The sequence below is a fragment of the Salvelinus namaycush genome, chromosome 8 (assembly GCF_016432855.1).
Source record: "Salvelinus namaycush isolate Seneca chromosome 8, SaNama_1.0, whole genome shotgun sequence".
Taxonomy (NCBI): domain Eukaryota; kingdom Metazoa; phylum Chordata; class Actinopteri; order Salmoniformes; family Salmonidae; genus Salvelinus; species Salvelinus namaycush.
Window position 1 is genome coordinate 39,354,320 of NC_052314.1, and position 24,225 is coordinate 39,378,544.

General features: G+C 43.1%; 1 protein-coding gene across 1 annotated transcript in view; it reads right to left on the reverse strand.

Annotated features, from left to right (window-relative positions):
- Positions 1 to 24,225, reverse strand: part of LOC120052122 (low-density lipoprotein receptor-related protein 8-like) — a 248,781-nt gene that overhangs the window by 29,656 nt on the left and 194,900 nt on the right. The window contains exon 10 of the mRNA XM_038998968.1: positions 5,605 to 5,776. Within this exon, the coding sequence (XP_038854896.1) occupies positions 5,605 to 5,776 (172 nt within the window). The remainder of the gene's footprint in view (positions 1 to 5,604; positions 5,777 to 24,225) is intronic.

The window sequence follows — 24,225 nt, forward strand, 5'->3', positions numbered from 1 at the left end:
CCATAGAGAAAGTGCAGAAGCCTTTTTCCTCGGAGCCAGCAGAGCAGACATCCGTACCCTTCTGAGTGATAAGCAAACGTCAGTTCAACGAGACCAGGTCAGAAAGAAGAGGCGATTGATTGATGTATTTAAAGTTTAAAGTATTGGTAAATGTGGGCTTAGCTACAGAGGACACAGACACAAAGCTGCATATGACTTGGAAAACATGGCCGTCAATCATGGCAGGTTTCTTGAGCTTACATTGTTGCTAAGCAAATATGATGTCTGCCTACAAGAGCATGTTAGCGATTGCATTGAGAAGAGCAAGAAGCAGATGGGAAGTAAAGGACGAGGGTCCTTGGTAACTATGACGTCCAAAACAACAGCAAATAAAGTCATTGAAGTCATCAGAATGTTGATTCAGCAGACACTTGCTGTTGAAGTGAGAAAGGCAGGGATGTTCTCAATACAAATGGACACAACACAGGATTTAACATCCAAAGACCAGTGTGCAGCAGCTCTGCGATATGTCACTGACGTTGTCCACCAGAGACTCATTGCGGTCATTGACTGAGTCATCGACTGGAAAGTACTTTGTGGACCTTGTGAAACAGACCCTTGAGAAGATGGACATAGATATCAAACAGTGTGTCGGTAATGCAACAGACGGAGCAGCTAATATGCAGGGACAACACAGGGGCTTCTCTGCATTGCTCACATGAGAGTCTCCTAACCAAGTACACATATGGTGTTACTCACATGTCCTCAACCTTGTGCTAACTGACACCACTGGGGTTGTTGTGGCAGGTGAATCCCTTTTCTCACTACTGAGTGACATTGCAGTGTTCATTCGAGATTCCTACAAGCGCACGAAGCTATGGGAGGAAACCAGTGAGGACAGGAGACACAGACGGCTTGATGTAATTGGTGAAACACGCTGGTGGGCCAAAGACGAGGCCTTGAGGAAAGTATTTGGAAGCTTTGCAAAGCCTGACCGTACACTTTACACGGATGTGATCATCACTATGGAAAGAATTGAAAAGGATGTGACCATAAAACCTGGCATCCGAAGGAAGGCCCAAGGGTACAAGGATGCTCTCCTAAAGTATGAAACTATACTCACAGTTTAGTTTTTTCTCCGGATTTTGAGCAGACGTCCCCTCTCTCTAAATACTTGCAAACAAGTGGCATGGATATCGTAACAGCAGAGCACTTGGTGACAGGAACGGAAGATAACCTCAGAAAGTGTGCCTGAGACTTTGAGGGTGTGAAAAGGGGCAGCAAACGACTTTGTTGAGTGGGCCAATGGCATTCTGGAGGAGCAGCAGGACTGTGATGCCGAAGCTCAGACTGCTCTCTCAGAGAAGAGAACAAAAAAAAGAAGAGAAAACCAGGTGAGTTGGCAGAAGACGAGCCCATTGCTAATACAGACATGGATTACAAAATCAAGATCCACAATGTGGTACTGGACACTCTTGTTGAAAGTATTCACTGCCGTTATGCAGCAAATGCATTGCTGTGTGCAGATGTCTCCTGCATGAATCCCAAGCATTTTCCTGAGAACAGAGAAAAGGGCCTTCCAAAGACAGCCATGAAGGAGCTCAGCAAATGCTTACTGGAATTTGATGAACATGCCACTGTTGAGGCATTGCAGGCTGAACTGATCAGCCTTGCACAACAGTGGGAAAGACTGAAACAGTCAGCATTGGAGAAGTACAACACCAGGGCCCCCGCCGCCAGTGTTGAATCAGGGAAAGGCTCTGAGGATCCTGACGAAAGTGTGGAGTTGGTGAGCAGATGTTGTTCCGCATGTAAAAACTGCCCGATATGCTGCTATCTTCTCCTGTCTCAGTACAATCTGCTCACGGATGCGTATCACATCATTGGTTTGGGCTACAAGTTCCTCCTCACCCTATCCATCAGGTGTCTTGTGAGAGGACCTTCTCCACCCGGAAATTCGTGAAGAACCACCTAAGAACCTCCCTCACTCAAGTGAACCTTGAAGCGTTCCTTTTGATGGCAACAGAGAAGGAGGTTGTTATGGGACTTGACAAAGATGACATCATTGACAAGATGGCAGAGAGCAGTGAGTTACTGCGCCGCCTACTGGTTTACTAGTGGTAATTACTTCCTGGTTACTCTGAAGTAGCTACGCTATGATTCTTCCTTAATTAACAGGCTGACAAGGGTGAAATAAAATTTGCTGTGAGTTAAAGCTTTTGTACAGAGGCATGTTTTGGGGACTTTTGTATTATACTTACAGTTATGTAGCCAATGTTCAATTTCATTGACTCAGTGTATAGATGTGTTTATTTTGTGCTGTTTGCTTTATGGACACCAGTGAGTGAACATTGTAATCTACATTTTTTTTGTAGAGGAGTGCTTTTTCAACTTTTGTATTATACTTACTTACATTGTTGTAGCTTATGTTCGAGTTCAGTGAATGTTTGAAGTCTTTGGATACTTTTGATATGCTTGATGCTTGAATATAAAGATAATAATTTGAACATTTGAGCTACTTCTGTATATCTCATTCTCTTTTTAAAAAGTGTAGGCTAATTGTTTTGTGTCTAGCCTTGTATATTTGTATGTGCTATGATTGGTGTATTCCTAGTGAGGTTTTGAGGTTGCACCCATAGCCATAGCATACCTTGAAAACTCAGTATTCAGATAGGCTACTTGTTGGTCAGTCCCAAATGTTTGTATTTTGTCATGTGGATAACTTTCTTCCCAGATGAACATAGTGCCCAAATTTATAACTAGTTTATAACTAGTTACATCAACAAATAGGGTTAGCCTACAAAATTAGCGGTCTGATGGTTTGCATGAACAGGGTGGCCTGGGATGGAGTCAAATTCCCAGCCTGAATTATTATTTCAGTCCGCCCCTGGGTTTGTCTATATATGGAAAATACACGTTTCAAATTTCTGACCAACCGATTGATCGAAAGAACAGACCACTTTCGGTCGACCAAGATTTTTTGGCGTCAGGGACAGCCCTACCCTGTGCACAAAGCGAGGTCCATACAGAAATGGTTTGTCGAGATCGATGTGGAAGAACTAGACTGGCCTGCAATGAGCCCTGACCTCAACTCCATCGAACACCTTTGGGATGAGTTGGAAAGACGACAGCGAGCCAGGCCTAATCGCACAACATCAGTGCCCGACCTCACTAATGCTCTTGTGGCTGAATGGAAGCAAGTCCCCGCAGCAATGTTCCAACATATAGTGGAATGTCTTCCCAGAAGAGTGGAGGCTGTTATAGCAAAGGGGGGACCAACTTCATATTAATGACCATGATTTTGGAATGAGATGTTTGACGAGCAGGTGTCCACATACTGTTGATCATGTAGTGTACCTCTGATAGGCTGTTGTCACTATGAGGGGGGACTATCCTGGCCAGTAAAACCTCTGATAGGCTCTTGTCACCGTGGGGGAGGGACTGTACTGGCCAGTAATACCCAGACAGGGACACTTTAACCTGACACACCTTTAACAACTTCTGCCCTCCTCCTGCAGATGTATGATCTTAATTTGAGCAAGATTGCTACAGCAGGAAAATAATCCTGCAGCAACAGGAAATGTGAAATGCTAAATGTGGATTATAATTAATGGATATTTTTGTTGGGGTTGATACATTCTTTTGTAAGGGAAAACAAAAATTCGAAGTGGAAATTACAAACTTCAGAAGCCATTTTAAAACTCAAATACACTATACGTTTTACATTTCCTGCAATGCCGGAAAGTTCTCATGCAAATGAATGATCAAATTAAGATCCAACATCAGTACTTCCTACAGAAAACAGCTGTTCGGATGGGCCTGTCTCCTTTGATCAGCAGACAAAACAGCCAGCCACTCTTCTTGTCTGACTTGTCTGAGAAACAGCAACGAGATGAGCTGAGAGGAGACCGAGCAGCTTCACTATGGAACATTACACCTCCACTACCTGGCTAGGCCTGTAGGATCGATTTGGTATTACCGGGACGCAATGTCACAATTTACACAACAGGGAGATAGAGGGAGTAAAAGCTGGGAGAGTGGAACCGAGGAGGACGGTGTTGAATAAGAAAACGAAGAGCGGTGTTAAGAGTTAGGAGCAGGATGAGACAGAGACTGATGAGATACACATGGGGAAGAACACGCGAGAGAGACGGCTGGGGACAGACAGGGGAGGTAGATCGTCTCGTTAATTAGCTGTGCTATTGTTTATTTATTATTTATTTATTTATTGTTGATCTCAGATGTAATAATCCCAGCAGGGCTGCATCGACTGCATAGACCGCCACCACGCTAATCACTATTAATTAGAGACAGAATAACGAGGGAGGACAATAACACTGGCTCACCACAGACACACCTCACCGCTCCTCCCCAAAGAACCAATCTCGCGTAATAAGTTACGACTAGTACACAACAGGGGAACTTATAATATCCGTAGCTTCCCAGTGGGTATCGAGCTGTGTGGGCGGTGGCTAACATTAGCACGGCAGGGATTGGTACACAACACTGCAATTTCACACCAGAGTGCAGAGAAGTGTATATGAATGATACTCGTGCACCAATACTCGTCTACAGCATGTGCGCCTGATGTGGCACTCCAGAAGGAGGTGTATAGGGTCTTTGCACTTAAGACACCACCAGTGAGTGCCCTCATGGTATGTGCTAATGTGCTAGTGCTGAAGTGGATTACATAAAGACTAGGTATACATTCCAAATGAGTGTATTTGTGTCCTCTCTCCTCCTCGGGCCCTGGGGTGTGTGTGGGTGCGTGAGTGTGTGTGATGAGTAATGGGGTGATTATTCAGGCTGAGGAATTAGAGGCAGCATATGGTCCGACTGAGATGATTTAGTGCCCCTCCCTCCTACCCACTACCTGGCAGCCTTAGAGTTACACCAACAGATACAGGCAGGGATGGTGGCAAGCTTGTCACACACACACACACACACACACACACACACACACACACACACACACACACACACACACACACACACACACACACACACACACACACACACACACACACACACACACACACACACACCAGTGTGTGTTTCTGGCTATATGTGTGAAGGACAAACAGCCCCGTCCTGCACTATCCATCTCTCCATTCCACGTGTACTTCAGGCATCGGCGTCATCAGCAATAGAGATTTGAGGAGCGGTGGATGGGAAAGAAGCGAGTGCGTAGGAAGAGCCGGGACGGTTTTTCTTCCACCTCATTCTGAATGTTCTGGCAATCAGCACATTGTTTACCCTGACAGAAATAGAAGCTAGTACGTGTACCGCATGCTCGTACGTATGTCCAGTGGTTTTCTTTTGCACACTAATGAGGCACTCTCAATGCAAACAGGCCTGGATGGGCAGAGCTGTGACACATGAGCCCGCCGCTATCTGTACACATAGAGAGTAGTGGTGTGGTGCAGCCTTCAGTAGCCATCAGCGTACACACTCAGTCAGTCAAGAGAGGAGAGAGTAGAGAGACGAGCAAGGCCACTCTGTAATGTCAGGCCGATAAGCGACCTCTCTTTTGATTCACACAGACAGCAGATGGATAAAAGCTTCGAGTGAGTGTACATATATTGGATTGTGCACTGTGTGTGTGTATGTGTGTGTATGCGTTACCTGTAGATCTTGCGGTGGTAGAGGTCACACCAGTACATCTTGTTGGTGGTGACGTCCACATCCAGGGCTACAGCGTTCTTCAGCGTGGGGACCACCTGGGTGTAGTCTTTCTTCACTAGGTCAATACGACGGATCTCGTGGCGGTTGGTGAACATCAGGTACGGGCTCTTCCCTGGGAGACAACAGAGAGACGCAGCATGAGAACATTCCGATTGATGAAAACATTGACACAGACCCGAGGCAAGCATTACTACGACGGGAGAAGTAGAAGCTCGCCCCTGAGACGGAACGTAGACGGAAAACAACCATGAGAACGCCACGGCGACGAGAACATCGGTAGAGAGGGTTAAGTCCCCAGTCAAGTCATACCGAAGAAAATGGGACCTGAAGACTCTCTGCTTGCCTTGGTACTCAGCATTAAGGCATGGATTGAGGGTTAGGCCCTGCGGCAGACCATTATCCTGTCTAGGTGGTGTACTTGTACGTCAATCTGCCTCACGCTACGGAAACAGGAGATAGGATGTGGGCCGTTCTGGCTCTGACAAGGCTTACTTAGCATGACAAAGGCCCAAATTCTAATGCCGTGAAACAGTTTAAACAAGTAGCAAGGTAGGGAAGACCGCAATTGGATGTCACACTTTTTACTTGTGCCTATTTCTCAGCACCAGTATATCTTACAAGAGATGATTGCCTTAGATTTTGGGGGAAACTGATTTGCAGGAACAAATTACCATGCGTTGTTAACCGAATCAAGGACAAGCTTTTTCTGAAAATGAGCAGCTGATATTTGGTTTAAACCTAAACTTAGAATGTACACTCTCATCAAAGAGAACTACACTTTTGAACCATACTGCCTGAACCTAACAAAAAGCCAAAGTTCAGTTTGTTCGCAATGCCTGGAGGAGAAGGACAAATATACTGTTTGTGTAGTGTGGCTAGATGGTAGCTGTACTTGCCATGATTATTGTATGCATATCATTTGTAAAAATGTATTTTGTTTTGAGTACATGTGGGCTGGGCAGTAGTAGGTCTATGATACTTAAATAAATCACATTTAAAAAATCATCAAATCAACAAGACTCTTCAATATCAGGAGAAAGACCAAGATCTTTGGTTGAAACGGAGACCCCTTTTATCCTCATATCGTATTCCAACATGGTGTTATAAGCCATCAAACACACACTGTCCACTTGTGACAACCAGCCCCTTCGCGGGTATGCGTGTGTGACAGAAAAAATATGTGTGAGAGAGAGGCAACGAAGGGAGCTCTTTATTGCACAAGCACAAAAGAGATTGGGATTCATTATCATGTAGTCGACAGTGACAACCAACCCCACATTCTATGTGACAACCATCCACAACCCCCCCCCCCCCCCACCCCACACTCCAGGTTAAAGAGATTAACTGATACTCTAGTAGACTTGTTAGCCAGTAGTTCTGAAAGTAGCACTCAATAGCCAAAATTGGTCACCAAAAATGGTGTAATGAGTCACATGGGCACCAAGTCATTGCTCTCTTTCATTCTGCTGTGTCCAGTGAGCCCGCCCTGCAACCTCATAGGATAACGCTGGGCAGGCCTCTTGCTAGCTGTCACTCAAACGCGAAGGGCTGAAGATCATTTGCTAGAACTCAAATTGATAGGGGGCCGGCCCATGTCGGGGGAAATGTAGAGAAAATGGCATTGGCAAAGCTTCAAGAAAACAGTCGCTTTCAAACTAGGGATTTCGTGGCTAATTGAGGTAAGACAGTACTTCTCTTCATAGATTATGCATGTATGAACTACACATTGACACATCCAGCTCAAACTTTCTTAGTCGCCAAAGTACTGGCGCATGTCTTTAAGATGACAGTTACCACATGGCTTGACCTAGGAACTCAGAATATAGGTCTCCGTTTCCCCTTTTCAACAAATATAATTGTTCACGGATACTCCCATAATTGTCTCTTCAACACCCTCTCTTCCTTCCTGTCTCTGTCTATCTCAGGACATAAAGAGAGAACGTGGTCCATGAATCACCAGACAGTGACATGCTATTCTATTCCTGATACTGCAGATCCTCAAAATGGTGTATTTTCCTGGGGTGGTGTGTGTGCTCCTGTTTGTACGTCTTCTACCCACGGCATATTTCTCAGCAAAGTGAACGAGCATGACTAATGTTTTTGAATAATTCCCACACGGACACACGGAGCCCGAGTTATTTTCCTGGGGTGGTGTGTGTGTGCTCCTGTTTGAATGTCTTCTACCCAAGGCATACTTCTACCCAAAGCAGAGGGAAAGAGCATGACTCATGTTTTTGAATAATTCCCACACGGAAAGAGGCCGGCCTTACCTTTGATTTGACCTCCAACACAACTGCACGCACGCCCTGAATCACGATGCACGCACAAACACACACGGTAACAGCAAACACACACACACACACACGTCGTCGATATATGCCTTCCTCGGCACTCAACCCCAAAATTCAAAATGATTGCCCAGCACTGGGCGCAAACTCGTGATGCTCGAAGCCGAAGCGTTCTGCTCAGACCACAGCGCTACCGCAGTTCACAATGCAAGCCATGAGAACACTGATAATACCTGATGGTAATAGCACGTAATTTTTTTATATTTGGTTTTAAACCTTCTCCAAAACGTTGAGTTGCTTCTATTTTAACCCTGTAACCACGCAGAATTAACCCTGTAACCACACGGAATTAATGCATCAAAAAATAGATCTATCCATTTTATGTCAACATTCGGGACGCCCCCAGGTGGTGAGAGTAACAACACATATGCCACGCTGACCCTCAACACGGGGGCCCCTTAGCGGTGTGTGCTTAGTCCCCTCCTGTACTCCCTGTTCACCCACGACTGCGTGGCCCGCACACGACTCCAACACCATCGTTACAGTGGTTCTTCCTTTAAAGTTGGCTCCAACACCATCGTTACAGTGGTTCTTCCTTTAAAGTTGACTCCAACACCATCATTACAGTGGTTCTTCCTTTAAAGTTGACTCCAACACCATCATTACAGTGGTTCTTCCTTTAAAGTTGACTCCAACACCATCATTACAGTGGTTCTTCCTTTAAAGTTGACTCCAACACCATCATTACAGTGGTTCTTCCTTTAAAGTTGACTCCAACACCATCATTACAGTGGTTCTTCCTTTAAAGTTGACTCCAACACCATCATTACAGTGGTTCTTCCTTTAAAGTTGACTCCAACACCATCGTTACAGTGGTTCTTCCTTTAAAGTTGACTCCAACACCATCATTACAGTGGTTCTTCCTTTAAAGTTGACTCCAACACCATCATTACAGTGGTTCTTCCTTTAAAGTTGACTCCAACACCATCATTACAGTGGTTCTTCCTTTAAAAGTTGACTCCAACACCATCATTATAGTGGTTCTTCCTTAAAAGTTGACTCCAACACCATCATTATAGTGGTTCTTCCTTAAAAGTTGACTCCAACACCATCATTACAGTGGTTCTTCCTTTAAAAGTTGCGTCGGACTGCAGCACACCTTGCGGTCTGCAGCAGAATTCTATGGCACGTTATTTAAGTGTCAGCCATTGTTGCCATTACCGTTTTTTCCAATTGCTAACACACTAAAATGACATGCACAGCACAATTATTTAAACTGACACACAGAGAGCAAAACCTCTTCTCAAGTCTCCAAAAGTCTAAACACATTTTCTGCTTTACACACATTTTGCAATTCAAAATGGCACTTTTTAAATGCACTGCACACGGTTCTCTGCATACGACACAACAATCTGACATAAAGTCACATGTTTGCCATTTCAAAACACTGCCATTCAAAATGACACTACATGAGCTAATTGGCCAATACATGTGCCACCTGGCCAAACACCTCAATGGTTAATTGTTACCACTTCAATCAGGAAGTAAGCACTATGAAAAGACCACAGGTTGAGCACCTTCCTATTTACAACAACAATGGAAGCCGTTGCAGAGAGAGGAAGACGGAGGGTGAGAATGAGAGGGGGAGCAAGAGTGAGAGGTAGGGGTAGAGCTGGTAGAGGAGTTCAAGCCCAAAGAAGACAACAACTTTCAAATGAAATCAGAGCAACCTTAGTTGATCATGTCATCAACCATGGGCTGACAATGCGAGAGGCTGGACAGGGAGTGCAGCCCAACTTGAGCCGTTATACTGTCGCCTGTCTCATCCGGACATTTAGACTGGAGTACAGGTATGTAACCACCATTTCTTTCACACTATGTAGTACACCCCATGTCATAGTGTATCAGTTGGGTGACACCTGTTAACTTCATGAATGGCTGATGTCATACACTAACTGCACAAATTTCCTGTAGAATTTACTCTGCTGTGGGGGAAATATCTTTAGGCTGCATTGTCCAAGCCCTATATTTTTGTTTTTTTGATTTTCTAAAGGACTGAGAGACGCACCCATGGTGGAGGAAGGGGCCAAATGTTCACCGGGGTACAGGAAGCTGCCATTGTAAACTTGGTTTTGGAAAATAATGAAATCAGATTACGAGAAATTCAAAGCCACATCATCCAAGACAACACCATATTCAACAACATTCAACGAGTCAGTCTGTCCACATTGGCTCGCATTCTCAAGCGAAACCAAATCAGAATGAAACAACTTTTATAAGGTGCCGTTTGAGAGAAACTCTCAAAGAAACAAAGAGGTCAGACGAGCATATGTGGATGTAAGTACAATATTGACTGCAGTACACTACACGCAACATTGTTTCCCAGTGTACTGGATAACACCATATTGACTGCTTTTGTTCTTTGTTTTCAGGGAGTACTGGAAATGGATGCTCATGCAATCCCAGATGAGTTCATCTTTATAGATGAGGCTGGGTTCAACCTAGCAAAGACCAGAAGAAGGGGGAGAAACGTCATTGGCCACAGAGCCATTATACATGTTCCTGGCCAACGTGGTGGGAACATCGCAATGTGCGCTGCCATCTCCAATACACATGGTGTCCTCCACTGTCATGCCAACCTTGGACCATACAACACAGCCCATATTCTCACATTTCTGGACAGACTCCACAACATTCTCATACCACCAGAGCGTATGAATGATGCAGACCATCAAAGTACCCGGTACGTTGTAGTATGGGACAATGTGAGCTTTCATCGTGCAGCCCCAATCCAAAACTGGTTTGCTGACCACCCACCATTTCTCGTGCAATACCTCCCACCATACTCACCATTTCTGAACCCCATAGAAGAGTTATTTTCGGCATGGCGGTGGAAGGTATACGACCGGCAGCCCTTTGGGCGCATGCCTCTTGTGATGAGATTGATGTGGGTGCGATTCAGGGATGGATAAGGCACTCAAGGCGCTTCTTCCCTCGATGTCTGGCAAGGGAAGATATTGCCTGTGATGTGGACGAGGCGTTGTGGCCAGACCCAGCTGTGCGGCAAGATGCTGCCTAATTATTTTTCTTGCCTCTTTTTTTCTATATATTTTTTCTGGACATTTTTTCCTGCAATTTTCTTTTTCAGTTTACTGTTTTTTTGTGAGCATATTTTTGTTCAGTCCAATGTAAATATATCTGCTGTGCATATGTTGCACTGACTTGTTTGGTGAAAAATTAAAAATAAAATGTTTCAACAGCATGTGTGTGTATCTGCAAATATTTCTGTGCATCTGAAGAATTTTCTACAATTTGAACTATTTTAGTATTATGGCAAAGCGTACTAAAGATGAGAGTGCTTTTCATTATGCCCAACAGTGTGTAGTTGGTTAGACAAAAATCTGGTAATATGAATGAAGTGTGTGCCATTTCGTGCAAACGTTTGATTTTGATAATGCTATATATAGTTTTGGTTGCAGTGCTTCATTTTGCAGGATATATGAGGTACACTGCTCAAAAAAATAAAGGGAACACTTAAACAACACAATGTAACTCCAAGTCAATCACACTTCTGTGAAATCAAACTGTCCACTTAGGAAGGCAACACTGATTGACAATAAATGTCACATGCTGTTGTGCAAATGGAATAGACGAAAGGTGGAAATTATAGGCAATTAGCAAGACACCCCCAATAAAGGAGTGGTTCTGCAGGTGGTGACCACAGACCACTTCTCAGTTCCTATGCTTCCTGGCTGATGTTTTGGTCACTTTTGAATGCTGGCGGTGCTTTCACTCTAGTGGTAGCATGAGACAGAGTCTACAACCCACACAAGTGGCTCAGGTAGTGCAGCTCATCCAGGATGGCACATCAATGCGAGCTGTGGCAAGAAGGTTTGCTGTGTCTGTCAGCGTAGTGTCCAGAGCATGGAGGCGCTACCAGGAGACAGGCCAGTACATCAGGAGATGTGGAGGAGGCCTTAGGAGGGCAACAACCCAGCAGCAGGACCGCTACCTCCGCCTTTGTGCAAGGAGGAGCACTGCCAGAGCCCTGCAAAATGACCTCCAGCAGGCCACAAATGTGCATGTGTCTGCTCAAACGGTCAGAAACAGACTCCATGAGGGTGGTATGAGGGCCCGACGTCCACAGATGGGGGTTGTGCTTACAGCCCAACACCGTGCAGGACGTTTGGCATTTGCCAGAGAACAACAAGATTGGCAAATTCGCCACTGGCGCCCTGTGCTCTTCACAGATGAAAGCAGGTTCACACTGAGCACATGAGCACGTGACAGACGTGACAGAGTCTGGAGACGCCGTGGAGAACGTTCTGCTGCCTGCAACATCCTCCAGCATGACCGGTTTGGCGGTGGGTCAGTCATGGTGTGGGGTGGCATTTCTTTGTGGGGCCGCACAGCCCTCCATGTGCTCGCCAGAGGTAGCCTGACTGCCATTAGGTACCGAGATGAGATCCTCAGACCCCTTGTGAGACCATATGCTGACACATGCATATTTGTGGCCTGCTGGAGGTCATTTTGCAGGGCTCTGGCAGTGCTCCTCCTTGCACAAAGGCGGAGGTAGCAGTCCTGCTGCTGGGTTGTTGCCCTCCTACGGCCTCCTCCACGTCTCCTGATGTACTGGCCTGTCTCCTGGTAGCGCCCCCATGCTCTGGACACTACGCTGACAGACACAGCAAACCTTCTTGCCACAGCTCGCATTGATGTGCCATCCTGGATGAGTTGCACTACCTGAGCCACTTGTCTGGGTTGTAGACTCCGTCTCATGCTACCACTAGAGTGAAAGCACCGCCAGCATTCAAAAGTGACCAAAACATCAGCCAGGAAGCATATGAACTGAGAAGTGGTCTGTGGTCACCACCTACAGAACCACTCCTTTATTGGGGGTGTCTTGCTAATTGCCTATAATTTCCACCTTTTGTCTATTCCATTTGCACAACAGCATGTGACATTTATTGTCAATCAGTGTTGCTTCCTAAGTGGACAGTTTGATTTCACAGAAGTGTGATTGACTTGGAGTTACATTGTGTTGTTTAAGTGTTCCCTTTATTTTTTGAGCAGTGTATTTTGCAGTTTGGGTGTGTGGTTTTGTGAATTGTGTTAAGTATTTTTGATAAAACCAGCCTAGTTTGTAAAATTGTGTTTTAGCAATTGGGAAAAACTGTAATGCTAGTAAGTTCTAGTTTGGCCACCAGAGGGCATCGTTTTTAATATTGACTGTACTAGAGAATTTTAGTATATGGGACTGATTTTAAGAAATGTAGCTTAATTAATTTAATTAATATTATGGTGTTTCTATTCCAAGAAAAAACAAAAACAAAACCCTCAGGGTTTCCGTTAGGAAAATATGGCGCTGGCAGTGGTGTAAAGTACTTAAGAAAAATACTTGAAAGTACTACTTAAGTAGTTTTTTGGAGTATCTGTACTTCACTTTCCTATTTAAATGTTTTGACTACTTTTACTCACTACATTCCTAAAGAAAATGATGTACTTTTTACTCCATACATTTTCCCTGGCACTCAAAGGTACTAGTTACAATTTGAATGCTTAGTAGTAAAGGAAAAAGGTCCAATTCACACTTATCAAGAGAACGTCCCTGGTCATCCCTACTGCCTCTGATCTGGTGGACTCACTAAACATAAATGCTTCATTTGTAAATTATGTCTGAGTGTTGGAGTGTGCCCATGGCTGTCAAAAAAAGTAATAAAAAAGGAAATTGTGCTGTCTGGTTTGCTAAATATAAGGAATTTGATGTGTAGCATTTACTTTTACTTTGTACTTTTACTCAAGTATGACAATTGAGTACTTTTTCCACCACTGTACTTAATAATAAGTACATTTAAAATCTGAGTAGTATTTTACTGGGTTACTTTCAATTTTACTTGAGTCATTTTATAATAAGGTATCTTTACTTTTATGTATGTATGACAATTGAATACTTTTTCCACCTCTGCCGGTCGGGGGTAGGCTACTGTACTAAGAGCAAAATAATCCTAACATTTCCACACCCTAATTGTAGTCTAACCAATACCCAAACGGAGATTCAGTGAAAAACAAAACTCATTGATTTATCAATACCAGTCCCCATGCTTGTCTCAGAGCGGCGCGAAACGGTGCTGAAATAGTTGACCACATGTCATTCAGTGATATGTATTCCCATAGTAATTCGTTATGGATCCATAACGAAATAAACATCTGTATGTAAGATGGACACACTGATGGTTGAAGATAATGAGCGATCGGCAAAGGCAATCAGCATCGCTCTAATCACAGTCAGAAGACAGTTGAAGAAACTTGTGTGGACCGGTCGGGAGTAGGCCTAGGCAACTAAGTGACTGCGACTGAAGAGCAAAATGATAACATTTCCAAATAAAAATCTGATTGATTTATCAAGACCAGTCCCCAAACTCTGTCATTGAGTAATATTTATTTCTTATTGTCCTGAAAGAGTATTTTTATCATTATTTTATTAATGAAAGCATAAATACTGTACAGTATATGCTTGATCTGACATTTTGTGGTTGCATGAGGCTTGGAGTTAGAAATGTAAAACTTTAGAGTACTTAATGCAAGTTGGGGTGGGGGGATTCACACCTACAATAGTAGAGCTATTAGACTATCCTTTGTAAAGGTTTAAGAGTCTATTGTCCTGCTAATAGCCCATCCTAGAAACGTTGTTTGCAGAATTCACAGCCTGCTACACTTGTTTTCTCTCCCTGTTTTTAGAGGGAGAGAAACCAAAAGCCCACCGCCCTGCCGGCCGGCCAAACCCTCTCCTAACCCTGACGACGCTGGGCCAATTGTGCGTCGCCTCATGGGTCTCCCGGTCGCGGCCGGCACTGGTATCGAACCAGCATCTGTAGCAACGCAGTTTGCACTGCGTTGCAGTGTCTTAACCTGTTGATGACAGGGGGCGCTATTTACACTTTGGGGGAAAATCGTTCCCAATTTAAACGGCCTCATACTCAATTCTTGCTCGTACAATATGCATATTATTATTACTATTGGATAGAAAACACTCTCTAGTTTCTAAAACCGTTTGAATTATTTCTCTGAGTGAAACAGAACTCATTCTGCAGCACTTTTCCTGTCAGGGAGTGAGATTTCAGAAATCCAGGTCCCTGTTCTGAGATCAGTTTATAAGTCCCCATGCAAGCTATGAGGGTACATGCACTGCATACGCCTTCCTCTAGATGTCAGTAAGCGGTGAGACTTTGAATGGAGTCGATTGCGCAATCTGGGACCTTATATTAGACCGTGGAACAGGAAGTACCGTTCTTTTCAACAGTGCGCTTGACGCATGAAGACATCAGAATGGCGTCCTGCAAACGCTTTCGTTTTAGTATTTCTATATCTCCGGTCATGTTTTTATTCGTTATAGGTGTTAAAGACATCATAAGGTAGTTAATTTAAACCGACTTATAGCAGTTTATAGCAGTTTATTGCAATTTTCTGGGATTTCTTTGCCACGCGCTTCCATTTGTTGGGCACCTCTCCAGTGGGTGGCTAACGTTTAGCGGCTAATTCGACTGGACAAGAGGACATCTTTCAGCCAAAAGACGATTGTTTTGAAGAAAGGACACCTTGCCCAAGATTCTGATTGAAGCTCACCTAATAGTAAGCAGTCGTTATGCTTTTAATTAATTGTTCTGTTGTTAAAAGTAAAATGCATGAGACGCCATTTCTTGCAGTATAGCATTGCGTTATCGCAGCCTGTATTGCGCAGTAACGATAATTTTAAAAATGTAATTCAGCTTTTGCATTAAGAACTAATTTGTCTTTCAATTGCTGTCCAACCTGTATTTTTTAGTCAAGTTTTGGAATAGTTACTGATTAGATTAGGTGCCTCTTCAAAGATTTCTCCTGCCATTTTCCTGGCAGCTTTGCTACTTTTCTCATTGTATAACACGATTTGTGCCGCTAAATATGCACATTTTCGAACAAACTCTATATGCATTGTGTAATATGATGTTACAGGACTGTCATCTGAAGAATTCTGAGAAGGTTAGTGAAAAAATTAATATATTTGGTGGTTTATACGTTATTGCTATGTTTGGCTTGAATCAATGCTGTTGTAATGTTTGCTATTGTGCTAAGCTAATATAACGCTATATTGTGTTTTCGCTGTAAAACACTTAGAACATCTGAAATATTGTCTGGATTCACAAGATCTGTGTCTTTCATTTGCTGTACGCTGTGTATTTTTAAGAAATGTTTTATGATGAGTATTTAGTTATTCCACGTTGGTCTCTATAATTGCTCTGGCTGCTTCGGTGCTATTTTTGACGGTAGCTGTGATGGTAGCTGCAATGTAAAACTGATTTATACCTCAAATATGCACATTTTTCAAACAAAACATAGATTTATTGTGTAACATGTTATATGACTGTCATCTGATGAAGTTGTTTCTTGGTTAGTTTGGTTGGTTCTTGGTTAGTTAGGTTGGCTTTGTGCATGCTACCTGTGCTGTGAAAAATGTCTGTCCTTCTTTGTATTTGGTGGTGAGCTAACATAAATATACGTGCTGTTTTCGCTGTAAAACATTTTAAAAATCGGACATGTTGGCTGGATTCACAAGATGTGTACCTTTCATTTGCTGTATTGGACTTGTTAATGTGTGAAAGTTAAATATTTCTAAAAAATATATTTTGAATTTCGCGCTCTGCCTTTTCAGTGGAATGTGGGAGGAGTTCTGCTAGCGGAACGCCTGGGCTAGACAGGTTAAACCGTTGCGCCAATCGAGAGGCCCCAACCACAAAGTTTTTAATGCTGATCAATTGCCTTGAACAAAGTATCAATAAACTAAAATACTACTTAAACAGGACTCTTAAAGAATTTCATTTAAATGTTAATTAAATTTTTTGATCACAGAAACAATGACAAAATATGGGAAAATAAATAAATAATGAAATGTTAATTATATAAAGCCCGTGTAATCATCTGCCAGAGAGTACAATTTGCCCGAGCCCCAAGTAATACAATTGGACCAGATAATTCACACCGGAATCGGCCCGAGCCCGATCATCATCAAGAGATATGTTGGACCCTATGTCAGAGAGGTGTTTTTGGGACCACATCGTGTCTATTGTCCTGCTAATAGCCCTTGTGAAAACATGTTTTCAAAAGGCATCCAGGGCCGACAGAGAAGTTCCTTACTTTTTCCCCCTTCCACTTGCATTTCCTGCCATTTATTCCCATAGTAATTCGTTATGGTTTGCATTGCAAATGGGGGCATAAACTGGGTCAAGACACCAGCAGAGTAAGTAGACCTTTATGTAGTAAAATAAAGGTTAAATAAAAATAAAAACATAAGACCTACAACACTTTTAACAGCACATTACTCAACAATATATCTAAATATATTTTTTTTAATCTCTACATGTAGGTCTCCTGATTTAAACCTGATCGAACTTCTTGCAACTTTCAACTAAATGTAGTTGAAATAATTGCCTGGCATGAATTTGTGACTCCATCTCGTTCCTCGCTCTCTTCAACTCTGCCAATGTCGCCTGACTCTATGCCAATGACGTGACTCTCCTTCAATAATTACATTTAGAGGATTGGAGGATTCTAAATGAATATCTAAGGCACATTTTTTCATTAGGGCAAATCTGATCTGTGAGAATATCTAAGGGGCTTTTATATAATTATAATGCAGGGTTAATAATAATAATAATCACTTTGTTTAAAAAATAACGATATTTTGGATATGATTTCGTTTCAAATAACTGAAAGTGAAGGGAAAAAGGCCATTCTTGAACTTGGGGTGAGACAGTTTTTGTTGTTGTTGTTACCTGATGCAGGACGATGAAAACGCCTCCATTAATTGCCACAATTTAGACTACCGATAGATCAGCGTTCTAACTCCCCCTTGTCATAGTGTGGTGCAATGACAGAATGCCACCATCTACCACAAACGGTCACGGTATAAACTTGTAACTTTTAAAGAAAGAACCACTGTAAGTTTGTGGACGACATGATGATGATGAGACAGCCTATAGGGAGGAGGTCAGTGACCTGACAGCCTGGTGACAGGACAACAACCTCTCCCTCAATGTCAGCAAGACAAAGGAGCTGATCGTGGACTACAGAAAACGGAGGGCCGAGAACAACTCCAACACCATCAGTAAACCTTTCCTGCAGTCAATGACCAAAGGTGCCTTCTTTGGCCTCATTTGTCATAATTAAAAACAGACTCAATCCGGTGTTTCTATGTTATATTTCAGTCTTCTGTGATGTTTATAAAGTGTAATATTGGGATGCAAACTTAAAATGTCATACATTTCAACTTTATATCTGACATGGTACAATGTGTCTTCTTTTTTTAAGCCCATAACCATGTGTGTGAGGTGTATACTTTTGTTTCATTAAGACTACCAAGAATCACTCTGTGTGACCCTGATTTAGCCCACTGCAGTAAAAAGGTTTTAAGTTTGTCAACGACATGGCGGTGGTAGGTCTGATCACTGACGACAGCCTATAGGGAGGTGCTCAGAGACCTGGCAGTGTGGTGCCAGGACAACAACCTCTCGCTCAACGTCAGCAAGACTACAGACTACAGGATTCACATTGTAGGGGCTGTAGTGGAGCGGGTCGAGAGCTTATAGTTCCTCGGTGTCCACATCACTAAGGATCTATTGTGGTCCAAACTAGAGGTCGACCGATTAATCGGAATGGCCGATTAATCGGGGCCGATTTCAAGTTTTCATAACAATCGGAAATCGGTATTTTTGGGCGCCGATTTGCCGATTATTATTATTATTATTTTTTTACACCTTTATTTAATCTTTATTTAACTTGGCAAGTCAGTTAAGAACACATTCTTATTTTCAATGACGGCCTAGGAACGTTCTGCCTCGTTTAGATTTTTAACCTTGTCAGCTCGGGGGATCCAATCTTGCATTGATTACATTGCACTCCACGAGGAGCCTGCCTATTAGCGAATGCAGTAAGCTAAGGTAAGTTGCTAGCTAGCATTAAACTTATCTTATAAAAAACAATCAATCAATAACTGTCATTGCTCCAATGTGTACTTAACCATAAACATCAATGCCTTTCTTAAAATCAATACACAAGTATATATTTTTAAACCTGCATATTTAGCTAAAAGAAATCCAGGTTAGCAGGCAATATTAACCAGGTGAAATTGTGTTATTTCTCTTGCGTTCATTGCACGCAGAGTCAGGGTATATGCAACAGTTTGGGCCGCCTGGCTCTTTGCGAACTAATTTGCCAGAACTTTATGTAATTATGACAACATTGAAGGTTGTGCAATGTAACAGGAATATTTAGACTCATGGATGCCACCCGTTAGATAAAATACGGAACGGAATAAATGTTTTGTTTTCGAGGTGATAGTTTCCGGATTAGTCAAAGGTATATGGTTTAGAGAGAAATAGTCGACGCGTTATAATTCCTGTAATAACTTGTGGCTGAATTTGAAAGGGGTTCCTTCGTTATTTTACCGTTCATGTCTTCCATAGAGAATGTCTTGATCTACTTCAAATAAGGTCTGTGTTTCGTGCAGGCTTAAACCGCCTCGACGTTTTGATACCCGTGTAAATCTCACTAGGATAAGGTAACGTTTGTCAACATATTTTCATAAATCCACTCTACAATTTATTTTTTTTATCTTCGCTTATATTTAGCCAATATTGATCAGAGTTACCTTGTCCTATGGATATCTACACAGTTATAACATTGGCACGGTGATGTAAGCCTACACGAAACACAGACCTTATTTTAAGTGAATCTAAAAAATATCCTATGGAATAAATGAAGGAACCGCTTTTCAGATTTTGCTAGGTGTCATGGGAATTATGACTCGCACTTTGGTTGTCAATTCTTACCATGCCCATTATTAAAATAGGATTTCCTGCATATAGAAATTAAAGTTTTTGTTTTCAACATTCATCACAGGTAACTTAAACTCTATTTTTATTCAAACAGTTGAGAGTATTTGTCTCCTAAGCAGACTCTTCAGTATCATTGTCACTTCAGAGCTGTGTGCGTGTGTGTATTTATGTATTATATTAAGTTAAAATAAGTGTTCATTGTTCATTCAGTATTGTTGCAATTGTCATTATTACAAAAATGTGTGTGCGTGTATGATATATATACAGTATATATAAAAAATAAAATAAAAATGTAAAAATAAATCGGCTGACTAATCGGCATCGGCTTTTTTTGTCCTCCAATAATCGGTATCGGCATTGAAAAATCATAATCGGTCGACCTCTAGTCCAAACACACCAAAACAGTCGTGAAGAGGGCACGACAACATCTCTTCCCCCTCAGGAGGCTGAAAAGATTTGGCGTGGGTCCCCAGATCCTCAAAAAGTTCTACAGCTGCACCATTGAGAGCATCTTGACTGGCTGCATCACCGCTTGGTATGGCAACTGCTTGGCATCCCACCGCAAGGCGCTACATCACTGGGGCCAAGCTCCCTGTTATCCAGGACCTCTATACCAACCGGTGTCAGAGGAAGGCCCTAAAAATTGTCCAAGACTCCAGCCACCTAAGCCATAGACTGTTCTCTCTGCTACCGCACAGCAAGCGATACTGATGCACCAAATCTGGAACCAACTGGACCCTGAACAGCTTCTACCCCCAAGCCATAAGACTGCAAAATAATTAACCAAATAGCTACCCTGACTATCTGCATTGACCCTTTTTTTAATCAACTTTTTTAAATCATCACATACACTGTTGCTACTGTCTGTCACTAGTGATATGTACATATCTACCACTGCACATCGACCCGGTACTGGTACCCCTTGTATATAGCCGAGTTATCGTTAATCATTGTGTATCTATTAGTACTTTTATCATTACGTGTTTTACTTTTCTATTATTTCTCTATTTTCTTTCTCTCTGCATTATTGGGAAGAGCCCATAAGTAAGCATTTTATTGTTAGTCCACAACTGATGTTTACGAATAAAATGATTGAATAACATTTGATTTGAGATGAGGGTCATAGAGACACTGATCTCAACATGTAGCCCAGTAAGCCTGCATCCTTCATGAGTGGTTCTCTCTCAACCTCCTCAGAGAATCACCATCTCAAGTAGCTGTTATCTGTGTCTAGATGGTGAGAGGGGTGGGAGGGCGAGAGAGAGGATGAGTGAGAGAGAGAAAGATGACAGTGTGAGAAAGAGAGTGAGAGACAGCAAGAGTTAATTGGAGAGAACGAGAGAGAGAAGTAAGGAAGGGAGAAAGAGAGTGAGAAAGACAAGCAGATATATAGTGAGAGAGAGGTAGAGTGAGAGAGAGAGAGAAAATAAGAAACAGGCAGTCAGGTGTTAACTGGCCCATGGTCTGGGTGAATGTGTTTTAAAATGGCCCTGAACTGACAGTGATGGACAGGAATGAACTGAGAGTGATGGATGGAGCCTCATCACTCCCTCCCTCCCGTCCCCCTCACACTCTTTCCCGCCGTCTCCCCTCATCCCTCCTCATCCCGGAGACAATCAAGAAAAAGTCGGGGCACTTGTTCCATCAGGCCAGGGAGCTCTGAGTTGGCTGCATGTATTGAACCAGGACAGACACACATACGTACATACACAAGCATACAGAAACACACGCACGCAGACACACAACCCCGCCACGACTGGATGGGTTTCTCAGTCCCAGGCCCCCACAGGCCACAGCACGGGGAGCAAATATTTTCATCTTCACTGCGAGTTAGGATTCAATCATTTTCCCTGTCTGCTGGATTTGTACCCATCAATTTCAACTGCTCTCCCACTAGGGAGGAGGGAGAGCGAGAGAGAGAGAGATACAGAAGACAGACAGACAGACAGAGAATGAGTGGCAGCATGCATAGGGAGGGAGAGACAAAGAGAGACATAAACAGATAGTGAGTGATTGGTAAAGAAAAGACGTTGACAGACAGAGAGAGGGAAATAAAGAAAGAGAGCGGGAGAGATAATGAAAGAGAGAGGTGTCCTGCTGCCTCTGTCAACATAGCCCCCAGCCCCTCATTCCCATCCCTGTTGTCACAGTGATAGATAAATCCTCCATAAAACTCCTGCTTCAGCATCAGCATGCTCCCAGGGCCCAGCCGGGGGTCAAGGGACCGGTGATGTCATCAAAGAGAGCCATCCTGCGGGGTAGCTGCTCTCTGATCCCTGTGCTACTACAGTCAGCCCCTCTGTGTGCGTGTGTTTGTGTGCGTGTGATGACAGGACAGTCCACATGCATTTTAATCTGCCATAACTCAGCCCTGCCCTGCAGCCAATTAAGATAAGCTTTGAAAATTATAAGGCTGGGCAGATATGAAGCCGGGTCTGGGGAATCGATTTGACGTACAATACAGTTAGTTACTGTTATTGAAAAAACATTAGTTAACACAGAGGGTGACGGAACGGGAGGGGAAGGATGAAAATATGACTATTCTGAGTTGTTGGTTGACGTTTAGTGACAGGAGGTCTAAGTGGGTGTATATATTCTCTCTTGGATCGTTAGATTAATGCAGATTGGAGAATAAAGATGTCCGCCTAGGCCAGAGCAGCTTGGAGAAAACAAGAGTTTAGCAATACATAACAAAGGTTGAGAAATCATATTCCCTGTATTAGTGAGACTACAATTAACGTTAAGAACAGTAGTCTGTCGTACTCATGTGAAAATTCCACTCTTTGCATTCTCTGCTAAATCCACAAGAAAACTGCAGAATTTCCCTTGTCTTGTCAGACCAAATTTACTATGTCAAACCAATGTGAGATGTCTATGTATTTTCCCTCCAACACATGCAAAAACATACAGTTGACATGTAAAGAGTTTAATTCCAAAACACTATTATGTGATACGTTTCAGGAAACTATGTCGCACTTCACTACATAAAAGGAGAGGCATTTGAACGCAATTTTTGTATTTTTATCAAGTTGTGTTTGTTTTGGCAGAAATGCCTTATGGAACATGTGAACTTTCATGTGCCTTAACAAAAGTATTATCTGTAAATCTGTAAATACTAATAAAATTGTTAAATTACGAGCCTAGTTGGTTACAGGAACCTTCCGCTAGCCATGATTGGCTGAGATAATGGACGGGCTGGACATTCCGAGAGAAGAGTTCGTATTGGTTTGCCATGTAGCTAGCTTCTGTCTATAACATCAAATAAAATCAAACTTTATTTGTCACATGCGCCGAATACAACAGGTGTAGACCTTACTGTGAAATGCTTCCTTACAAGCCCTTAATCAACAGTGCAAGAGTTAAGAAAATATTTACGAAAGAAACTAAGGTAAAAAAATAAATACAAAAATAAAAATATATAATACTAAAAATGAACCCAATAAAATAACAACAACGAGGCTATATACAGGGGGTACCAGTACCTAGTCAATGTGTGGGGATACAGGTTAGTTGAGGTAATTTGTACATGTAGGTAGGGGTGAAGTGACTATGCATAGATAATAAACAGCGAGTAGCAGCAGTGTACAAAACAAATGGGGGGGGGGGGGGGGGGGGGGGTGTCAATGTAAATAGTTCGGTGGCCATTTGATTAATTGTTCAGTAGTCTTATGGCTTGGGAGTAGAAGCTGTTAAGGAGCCTTTTGGTCCTAGACTTGGTGCTCCGGTACTGCTTGCCGTGCGGTAGCAGAGAAAACAGTCTATGACTTGGGTGACTGGAGTCTCTGACAATTTTTTGGGCCTTCCTCTGACACCGCCTATTAAATAGATCCTGGATGGCAGGAAGCTTGGCCCCAGTGATGTACTGGGCCATACCCACTACCCTCTGTAGCGTCTTACGGTCAGATGCCGAGCAGTTGCCATAACAGGCGGTGATGCAACTGGTCAGGATCCTCTTGATGGTGCAGCTGTAGAACTTTTTGAGGATCTGGGGACCCACGCCAAATCTTTTCAGTCTCCTGAGGGGGAAAAGGTGTTGTCGTGCCCTGTTCACGACTGTCTTGGTGTGTTTGGACCATGATAGTTTGTTGGTGATGTGGACACCAAGGAACTTGAAACTCTCGACCCGGTCCACTACAGCCCTGTCGATGTTAACGGGGACCTGTTCGGCCTGCCTTTTCCTGTAGTCCACAATCAGCTCCTTTGTCTTGCTCACGTTGAGGGAGAGGTTGTTGTCCTGGCACCACACTGCCAGGTCTCTGACCTCCTTCCTATGGGCTGTCTCATCGTTGTCGGCAGCAACTGTTATGTCGCCAGCAAACTTAATGATGGTGTTGGAGTCGTGTTTGGCCAAGTGGTCATGGGTGAACAGTGAGTACAGGAGGGGACTGAGTACACACCACTCAGGG